The 9501-nt window shown below is 33.0% G+C and overlaps 1 protein-coding gene and 1 non-coding gene across 2 annotated transcripts; one reads left to right on the top strand and one right to left on the bottom strand.

Moving 5' to 3' along the window:
- The first annotated feature begins 3821 nt into the window (after positions 1-3821).
- Positions 3822-8096, top strand: LOC146904678 (protein CLAVATA3 INSENSITIVE RECEPTOR KINASE 5-like). The gene is made up of 11 exons (XM_085731095.1): positions 3822-4270; positions 4357-4489; positions 4620-4691; positions 4882-5025; positions 5121-5192; positions 5291-5350; positions 5451-5548; positions 5634-5783; positions 5935-6276; positions 6881-7260; positions 7542-8096. The coding sequence occupies exons 1-11, from the start codon at positions 4162-4164 to the stop codon at positions 7860-7862; spliced, it is 1881 nt and encodes a 626-aa protein (XP_085587221.1). The 5' UTR covers positions 3822-4161; the 3' UTR covers positions 7863-8096.
- An 811-nt stretch (positions 8097-8907) lies between these two features.
- On the bottom strand, positions 8908-8981 carry TRNAI-UAU (transfer RNA isoleucine (anticodon UAU)). Its single transcript has one exon. It is a non-coding gene; the product is annotated as a tRNA-Ile (tRNA).
- Between the last annotated feature and the right edge of the window lie 520 nt (positions 8982-9501).

The raw sequence follows: 9501 nt of genomic DNA, 5'->3' as shown, positions 1-9501 counted from the left end.
CCTTCAGCAGCCAATAAAAAAAGAAAAGGTGATAACGGGTCTCTCTGTCTTAAACCCCTTTCTAACGGAAATTCAGGTGTTGGACTACCATTCACCAGCACTGACGTCGTAGCTGTACACACACACTCCTTAATCCACTTCCTCCATAACGTTGGGAAACCCATTCGGCTCATGACCGCATCAAGGTAACCCTAATCAATAGAGTCGTAAGCTTTTTCAAAATCAACTTTAAATAGCAGAAGCTCTTTTCTACATTTGCGGGCCTCATCAACAACTTCGTTTGCCACAAGAATTCCATCAAGAATCTGTCTATCTCTCACAAAAGCAGACTGTGACTCAGAAATGACACTTTCAATAACCAACCGTAATCTATTTGAAAGGAATTTAGCCAGAATTTTGTACATACTTCCCACCAAAGAAATAGGGCGAAAGTCATTCAACTTTTGCGGATTATCAACTTTTGGTATAAGAGCTATAAAAGTGTTATTTATACCTTTAGTTAATGTACCATTCCGATGAAACTCTGAAATGAAGCACATGATGTCATCCTTCAACTCACCCCAAAAAGTCCTTGATGAAACCAAAATTAATACCATCTGGACCCGGGCTCTTGTAACTGTCACAATCCCACACAACCGACTTGACCTCCTCCAAAGAAAAAGGTTTGATCAAAATTCCTCCTTCTGAAAGAGACAATCTCTTAAAATGAAGATTATTGACATTCGGCCTTTCGACATTTTGCGCTTTAAAATGGGACGCAAAATGAGAAAAAACCTCTTGACGAATAGGATGAACTCCCTCCACCGCCTCACCTTCCACAAAAATCAATGAAATAGCATTCCTTCGCCTCCTACTAGACAGAATAGAATGAAAATATTTCGAGTTTGCATCACCTTCTCGCATCCATTGTAACCGCGACTGTTGCCAACATATGCTAGTATGAATCCGAGACAAGGAATGAATATCTGATGTGGTACCGTAGTTTTAAATAAAGGTTTGTCTGTCCCCGTAAGCTTAACTCAATTGGTAAGGATAATGCATAATATATGCAAGGTCTGAGGTTCGAACCCACTCACCACAAAAGAATAAAATTAAGGTTTGCCTCCACGATATTAACAATGATATAATATTCTTTTTGTTGAAGAAATGATACCATAGTTTTTGATGTTGTCAAAACAACAATGCAACTACAATTTTATCCTAAAAAAAAAAAAACAATGCAAGTGCAAGTGCATCCTCTACATTAATAGTATGAATTCAGATTATTCGTAGTTGTAAGTTTCAAACATTCATACAATTAACACATCAATGACCATTGGATCGAAATCAATTTAATCCAAAATATAAGTTTTTTTTGTTTGACGATTTCAAAATATAAGTTGAACACTTTAGATTATATAGTAAAATATGGATTGTCCAAGCCCAAATGAGTGAAAAATTTAATGTGAAAAATATTACTCTTTCACTTTTTAAAGTGTTCAAAAACATACGTTAATTATCATTCAACTTTTCAGCGACGGTTAAATGTCATTGAACATTTTTTAACACGGTTGAATCATTTTTTAAATCGGTTTTAATCGGTCTTAAAATGTTCAACGACACTAAAATGTTATTGGAGAGTCGAACAACAATTAATTGTAGCTGGATCAATAACAATTGAAAAAAGAAGTAATTTAAAAAGTGAGAAAAGTAATTTCTTAATGTGAAAGCACTTGGTTTTTTCTTGCTAGCAAAATTGCTTGAGAAGCACTTTGGTTTGTTAGAATATAATGAAGCACGCGCCCTTGTTAGCGTAGAATAAAGAAGAGTAGTGCAACAACTACAATGTACTTGCTAATTGGTGACCCCATGATAATAATAAGTTACCTAGCTAAGCACACAAAAAAGTAACAAAAATGATTTGCAGAAAGAGATGTGTGGGTCAGAGAGAGAGAGAGAGAGAGAGAGGAATTGCACTTGCAGCTTTTGCTTTTCAAAGTTTTTCTCTTTTAGAACAATTTTAGGGGAATGACTGTCTGCTTCGTAATTGACCAAAGAGACCCAAGTGTGATTGTACTTACCTCATAGTGGTTTATGGAATCTATAAAGCACATCCCATGCTACCATCACCAACATTAATTTATACCAAAAAATATATCAATTCTGTTAAATGATTACTTTCATATGATTTTTTATTATAAAAAAACAATTTGATTAAGAGAGACACATACCTTGATTTTCTGCTTTAACTGCTTTACGCAGTAGTTAATTTCAGCCGTCAGATCTTTAATCGGTGGCTGAGATCAAACTATGGGAAAACTGGTCAAACAAATTTGAACCGTTATGTTACTTTTTTTACGGCTGAGATTAACTAGCGTGTAACTGCGTGAAGCAGTTACAGCAGGAAATCCAGTTCCGAGAGGCACTCATCATTCAAGAGCAAGAACCACTGTAAACCTTACCTTAATAGAATTATCATGTCATGAGAACCGAGCTAGAGATCGAATCAACGAGTTTTATGAGTCATTGTTGAATTGATTCAACTATGGTGTTAAATTGATTCAACTATGGTTAAACATAATGACTATAAAATGGATAAATATAAAAACTTTTTTTCTAATAAAAAAGATGAGTAAGATAAACTACGGTTCAACCAGTTAAATCTACCGATTCTATCCAATTTTCAAAAAACTAGAATTTACATATAGTCCTTCACTAAATTTGAGCTCAAATAGTGCCTATTTGACATTATTGATTTGTTTAAAAAACAAAGGAAAGCCACCAAAGATTTTCATGGTTCATCTATATTTGGTGGGTCACAAAATCCATCATCAATCTCGTTCGCCCAGTACACACTCCACTACTTCCTCGTCCTCGAGATTCTCACATTCTCTCTATACCTTAATATATTAAAAATTCTAATTTAGGACTTTACTGAATGGCTAAACTCAGAAATTTTTTGGATTCTCCACATTCCCAAAAAGCCAAGCACAATCCATACGCTTGTAGAATTTTGAAAATGCCCATGGTAAAGTAACTGATATACATTTTGATTTTATTATTTTTTAGTAGATAAATAAAGTGACAATAATTTGTTTGAAATAACTTTTTCATTAATTTTGGTCATGTCTACATATTAACTATTAGATTTTTGTCACACCACTATATGAATAATTTATGTAGAATATAGTCATTTTCACCAAAAAAAAAAAAAGGGAAAAGAAAATCAATGTGGTATTTGATTCTATCTATGGATATGCTTATGTTTAATAAAATCTAATGATACCTCATATTCCTCAACATCCAATACTTTTTTCTTTCCTTTATTTATTACTGTGCTAATGCATATAGATAATAATTCATGAAATCTTTTTTCTACTTTATGGTTATGTGCATGATTATGTCACAAGTGAATTTCCTATTCAATCCATACCATTTTTGTAATTGATTGGTGTGTTTGGCAGAACAACAGTGTGCATGGTAATTTTAGCTAAAATTACATTTTGCAGCTTCAATAAAATTACAATGTTAAGGTGATTTTATCAAATTAATCATGATTTTAAACATACACTTATTCTTTGTAAGATTTAGGCAAAGTTGATTCGAGACGTGTAAAATTAACTATAACGTGTTTTAGGCAAAGTTGGAAGTTAAAATTTGATGTTTTTTACCTTATAATTGATTCTTTCCTTAAAATTTATTATTCACCGCTCCTCCTTTCGTGAATGTATTATAACATAAACTCTCATTTAACCATAATAATGTTACAAAATCAATTAATTCAAAATTAATTTTTAATACTACATAACCAAATAAATACTTAAACCATTGTATAATATTTTGTTTAAAGTTTCTGTGACTCAGTGACAGGCATGCTAGTTCCCTTTATACTGCACAAAAACACATCATCTTTCTCTTTTCTTTTCTTTCCCCCCCTCACTCACTTACTCTGACACAAGATTTTTGGGTGAATAAGATTCTATTCTACCATGGAAAGAAGGAACTAAATTTCTTTTCTTTTTCTTTTCTTCTTTTGAACATCAAATCAAATTTAAGAAACAACATCCATTTTAAAACAGTTCATATTTTCAACAACATCATCATTATAAGTTTCAGTTAGTTAAGGAATCTAAAGTTTTAGTACTATATTTCTGTCTTGTTTCTTCAAAATTCCAACTGAAAATGATGAAGCCAAGAAGAGTTATATCTCTTCTTTGTTTTGTGTTTTTCTTGTTTTTGAGCTTTTCAAGTTCAAATGCTTTGCTTTCTTCTAAAGGAGTAAACTATGAAGGTAAATTTGGAACTTTCTATATGTGGAGTTTCATACGAGTTCAATATGTGGAGTTTTGAATTGTGTTTTTCTTGTGGTATTTGCAGTGCAAGCTTTAATGAGTATAAAAGAATCTCTAGTGGATCCACATGGTGTTCTAGAAAATTGGGATGGTGATGCAGTTGATCCATGTAGTTGGACTATGGTTACATGTTCTAGTGAGAATCTTGTCACTGGCTTGTAAGTAGTAAACTTTTTCTTCAATTTTCTATATCAAGATGAAAAAATGGGCGGTTTTAAATTGCAGTTACGGTTAATTAGCTACAAATTGATTTTAACAAATATATGAAATTGGTTTTGTTTTGTTTAGGGGCACTCCAAGTCAAAGTTTATCAGGTACTTTATCTCCAAGCATAGGGAATTTAACCAACCTTCAGATGGTGTAAGTAATCAGCATTCATAAAAATTATGCAATTTACTAAGAATTTATATTTTTGACGAATGGAAGTGATAAAGGCTGAATCTCAGTGGATCGTGACAGGAATGTCACTCTGTCACTTACAATGCCTCTTCGCGTATTTAAGTCATCTAAAAAGGAACTAAGGTTATTTGTTCTTGATTACTTTTTTCAGGCTGCTACAGAATAACAACATAACCGGATCAATCCCTTCGGAGTTAGGAAAACTTCCTAAGCTTCAAACTCTTGATCTGTCTAATAACTTCTTCATTGGTGAAATTCCTACCTCTCTTAGTCACTTAAGAAGCCTTCAATACTTGTAAGGATATTTGATTTTGAAATTTTAAGATTAAGCTATTTTTTTAGTATTAGTCTATGATTTTTGAAGCTGAAAAGTTATTAAAATTGTTTCAGGAGGTTGAATAATAACAGTCTTGTTGGTGAATGTTCAGAATCACTAGCTAACATGACACAGCTTGTTTTACTGTAATATACACAACCTATTCTTTTGTTTCATTATTCTTTAATTCTGTTTATAGTTTTTGTGTTACTAAAGTTTCTTTTTTCTGCGATTCGCAATGTAGTGATCTGTCCTACAACAATCTTAGTGGACCAGTACCAAGAATTTTGGCGAAATCATTTAGGTAATTCTCTCTCTGAATGTATGCGTTTTTCTGCATGGATGGAAAACAGAAAATTGAGTACTAATTGAAAGATTTTGGAAATTCTTTTTGGTTGTTTCAGCATTGTTGGTAATCCTCTTGTTTGTGCTACTGGAAATGAACCAAACTGTCATGGGATGACATTGATGCCAATATCCATGAACTTAACCAATACGCAAGGTAAGATCTTAATCATCACCGACATTTCATAGGTACATTCATTGTTACTGCTTTAATGCTGATAACAATATCTTTGCTTGCCTAGATTCTGTACCACCAAGTAAACCAAAAGGTCATAAAATGGCTATTGTGTTTGGCTTGAGTCTTGGATGTCTATGCCTAATAGTCATTGGTTTTGGACTTGTTCTTTGGTGGAGACACAAGCATAATCAACAAGCATTCTTTGATGTCAAAGGTACTTTTCCATTAGAATTTCCATGTGCAATAAATCGAAACCACACTTATTTCGAAACATTTTTACATGCTAAAACAACATTTATTTTGAAATAGAGGAAGTAGAATAAATTCATAATTTTGAATTTGTGACATATAATTAAATGTTTTAGACCGGCACCATGAAGAAGTTTACCTTGGAAACTTGAAGAGGTTTTCATTCAGAGAACTCCAAGTTGCTACAAATAACTTCAGCAGCAAAAATTTAGTCGGAAAAGGTGGTTTTGGAAATGTCTACAAAGGAATTCTTTCAGATGGCACTGTAATAGCCGTAAAGAGGCTTAAAGACGGCAACGCAATTGGAGGAGAGATTCAATTTCAGACTGAAGTTGAAATGATTAGCCTTGCAGTTCATAGAAACCTTCTCAGACTTTATGGATTTTGCATGACATCATCAGAAAGGCTTTTAGTTTATCCTTACATGTGCAATGGAAGTGTTGCTTCCCGTTTGAAAGGTAAGTTCATTTGTAAACTTTTTGTTAGATTAGTAATTCTGGTTCTAAAGTAAGCAGATAAATAAATGCATAAGAAGACAAACAATTGATCACATAGTTCGGCCATTTCTGCTTACATCTATACCAACAGTTGCAAAGTACAAAGCTTTGTTTAAATACTACTGCTCGGTTTGCAATAAATTAGGGTTACAGATTACAAATCCTCTATGCTCGAACGTCTTCCTCATTTATCAGGGAATATGAGTCATACTCAACACGAGTAAATGCTCAAGTTGGTCCTTGAAATTGTAGGATTGTAACAACTTAGTCACTTACATTATCAATATTCTAATGATCACGCTAACATTATTCACATAGTTTCAAATTCATTATGACATTATCAACTTAATGTTATTCTAACCCCTGAAAATTCCAACAAAGGGACAAATATGATCAAAATTTTACAATTTTAGGGACCATTTTGGAATATCGAAATTGTGAAATACTAGATTGACACAGTTTTACGATTTCAATGACCACTTTAGATCTTTCATCTACTAAGCAGTTTCATATGAAAATTTAGAGTTCCCTACCTAATCCCGATGTCAATTTTGTGATTTTTCAGGTAAACCAGTCTTGGATTGGGGAACAAGGAAGAACATTGCATTAGGAGCAGCAAGGGGACTACTATACCTTCATGAACAATGTGATCCAAAGATAATCCATAGGGACGTCAAAGCTGCAAACATATTGCTTGATAACTATTATGAAGCTGTAGTTGGTGATTTTGGTTTGGCAAAGCTTTTGGATCATCAAGATTCACATGTCACAACTGCAGTGAGAGGAACTGTAGGGCATATTGCACCGGAATATCTTTCCACAGGACAATCCTCCGAGAAGACTGACGTGTTTGGATTTGGCATTCTTCTCCTTGAGTTAATCACAGGTCAGAGAGCCTTAGAATTTGGAAAAGCAGCTAACCAAAAAGGAGCCATGCTTGATTGGGTAACTAATGCTTCTTATTTTCCCTTTCGTATTTATTAATTAAAATTATTTTCCCTAATACTTATATCAAATTATCGAGGGTTAGCCTTGAAGCAACAGTAAGGTTGTTGCCTTTTGACCTCGAGGTCGTAGGTTCAATTAATATATACTTATGTAGCACTGGCACTTCATGTTAGAGTCATGTCTAATGTCCGACATGTGTTAGCGTTCATCACTGACATGACACTAACACATATAATTGCATTCAATCCATGAGACCTTATTATATTGGTGTCATTCAGGTGAAGAAAATTCATCAAGAGAAGAAACTGGAATTACTTGTAGACAAGGATCTAAAGAGCAACTATGACAAAATTGAGCTTGAAGAAATGGTTCAAGTGGCACTCTTGTGTACTCAATATCTTCCAAGCCATAGACCTAAAATGTCCGAGGTTGTACGCATGCTCGAAGGTGATGGACTAGCCGAAAGATGGGAAGCTTCTCAAAAAACCGACACTTCCAAATTCAAACATCAAGAATCATCTTTATCAGATAGATATTCTGATCTTACTGATGATTCTTTGTTATTAGTCCAAGCTATGGAGCTATCAGGACCAAGGTGAATGATTTAGTCAATTATTTTTTTTTATTTTTTATGTTAAAGTGTTTCTAAAGAATGAGTATGAAATTAAGAGTATATGATAGTTGAGTCTGTTTTGTTTACTTTCAAATGTACATAATCTGATTTGTTGAATGTTAATTTGTAATGCAAATTTTGTAATGTTATAAATCAACATCAAAAACTTGTATTGGTTATTTGGTTTTGTGGTGAAAAATCTTGTGCTTATATTGTACAATGGTCTTGTCTTCTTTTTCTAACTTTCAATGTTTACAAGAGGTTTGTTACTTCTATTGCACTCTATTTGTCTCTGTTCCACTTCTTCCCTTCCTCTCCAACCCCCCAAACCCCCCAAAGCCCTCCCCTCCCTTCCTCTCCAAACTCTCAAACAAAGCCTAAGGGTTTGTTAGGAAGTTTAGGAGGGGAGAGTTTGTGTAAAAGGAAAGAGGAAAGGAAAATAGAAAAAAGGATAGGGTCCAACTTGAATCGAGGGTTTATTTGTCTTTATAGTATAAAATTCTTTTAAAATGATGGGACTGAACAATTGTAATCAATGATGATTTTAGAGAGCTTATATAAATTCTTTAAATTCAATATATATTAATATAAAAATCTCAAAAATAAGCACAATTTTCAATCTATAAAAAAAAATTATAAAAAAATGTGAAATATTTATCTCTCTTCCTTCACTCTCCTATATCCCCAAAGCCATCCGCGCTCCTCCTTTCTAAACTCCCAAACAATCCCCAAAACTTAATCGAATGAAAGCTTCGTAATTTCTTAGTAGTGGCCGTTCAATAGTTTTTTTGAAGGAGAAATATAATAAAAAATAACGGTCCTGGAGGAGAAAAAGAAATAATAAAAAATAACGAGGTCCCGAAGGAGAAATAGAAAAAATAATCCCGAAGGAGATAATCCCGAAGGAGAAATAGAAAGAAATTAGAAAGAAATAGAAATAAAGAAATAAATTAATCCAGAAGGAGAAATAAGGAATTAATCCCGAAGGAGAAATAAATAATTAAGAAATAAATAATTAATAAATAAAATAATGGTCCCGGCGGGGCTCGAACCCGCGACCTTCGGCTCATAAGACCAACGCTCTAACCAACTGAGCTACGGGACCATTGCCTTTAAATTTTTATTTAATATATGATTTATATTCACCACCAAAAATATTATATATCATTTATAATGTAAATGACATATTTTTTTTTTGAAGAAGCAATAATGTAAATGACATATTTTTTTTTTTGAAGAAGCTAAATTAACCACCCAATTTAGCTTCTTCAAAAAAAAAAATTAATATGTCATTTACATTATTGCTTCTTCAAAACCACCCAAATGGAGAGATTATTGCTTCTTCAAAACCACCCAAATGGAGAGAATCGAACCTGAGACCTCGAGGAGGAGCACACTCCCAGATCCCAAGTCAATGCCACCAGACCAAGACATATTAATTTATTATTGTAATTATGATTCTTACAATCTATTTTCAATTATAATTCGTAAATTTAGGTTTTTCTAGGAGTCATAAATTTAGTTAATGAAGAGTAATTTTGTGAAGTATTATATATGCTTATAAAAGTAAATACATTTTTCAATATATTTTTTTTATAATTTTTTTAATATATATGTGAGTGTCT

The sequence above is a fragment of the Medicago sativa genome, chromosome 7 (genome assembly GCF_051527215.1).
Source record: "Medicago sativa cultivar Bolivia chromosome 7, Bolivia_mono, whole genome shotgun sequence".
In the NCBI taxonomy this organism is placed as follows: Eukaryota; Viridiplantae; Streptophyta; class Magnoliopsida; order Fabales; family Fabaceae; genus Medicago; species Medicago sativa.
The sequence above is the reverse complement of the archived record's forward strand: the minus strand, read 5'-3'. Positions and strand labels throughout refer to the sequence as shown.

Coding starts and splice junctions, on each gene's coding strand:
- LOC146904678 (XM_085731095.1), top strand. CDS start 4,162: ATGATGAAGCCAAGAAGAGTTATATCTCTTCTTTGTTTTGTGTTTTTC. Junction 4,490..4,619: donor GAGAATCTTGTCACTGGCTT/GTAAGTAGTAAA, acceptor TGTTTTGTTTAG/GGGCACTCCAAGTCAAAGTT. Junction 5,784..5,934: donor AGCATTCTTTGATGTCAAAG/GTACTTTTCCAT, acceptor TAAATGTTTTAG/ACCGGCACCATGAAGAAGTT.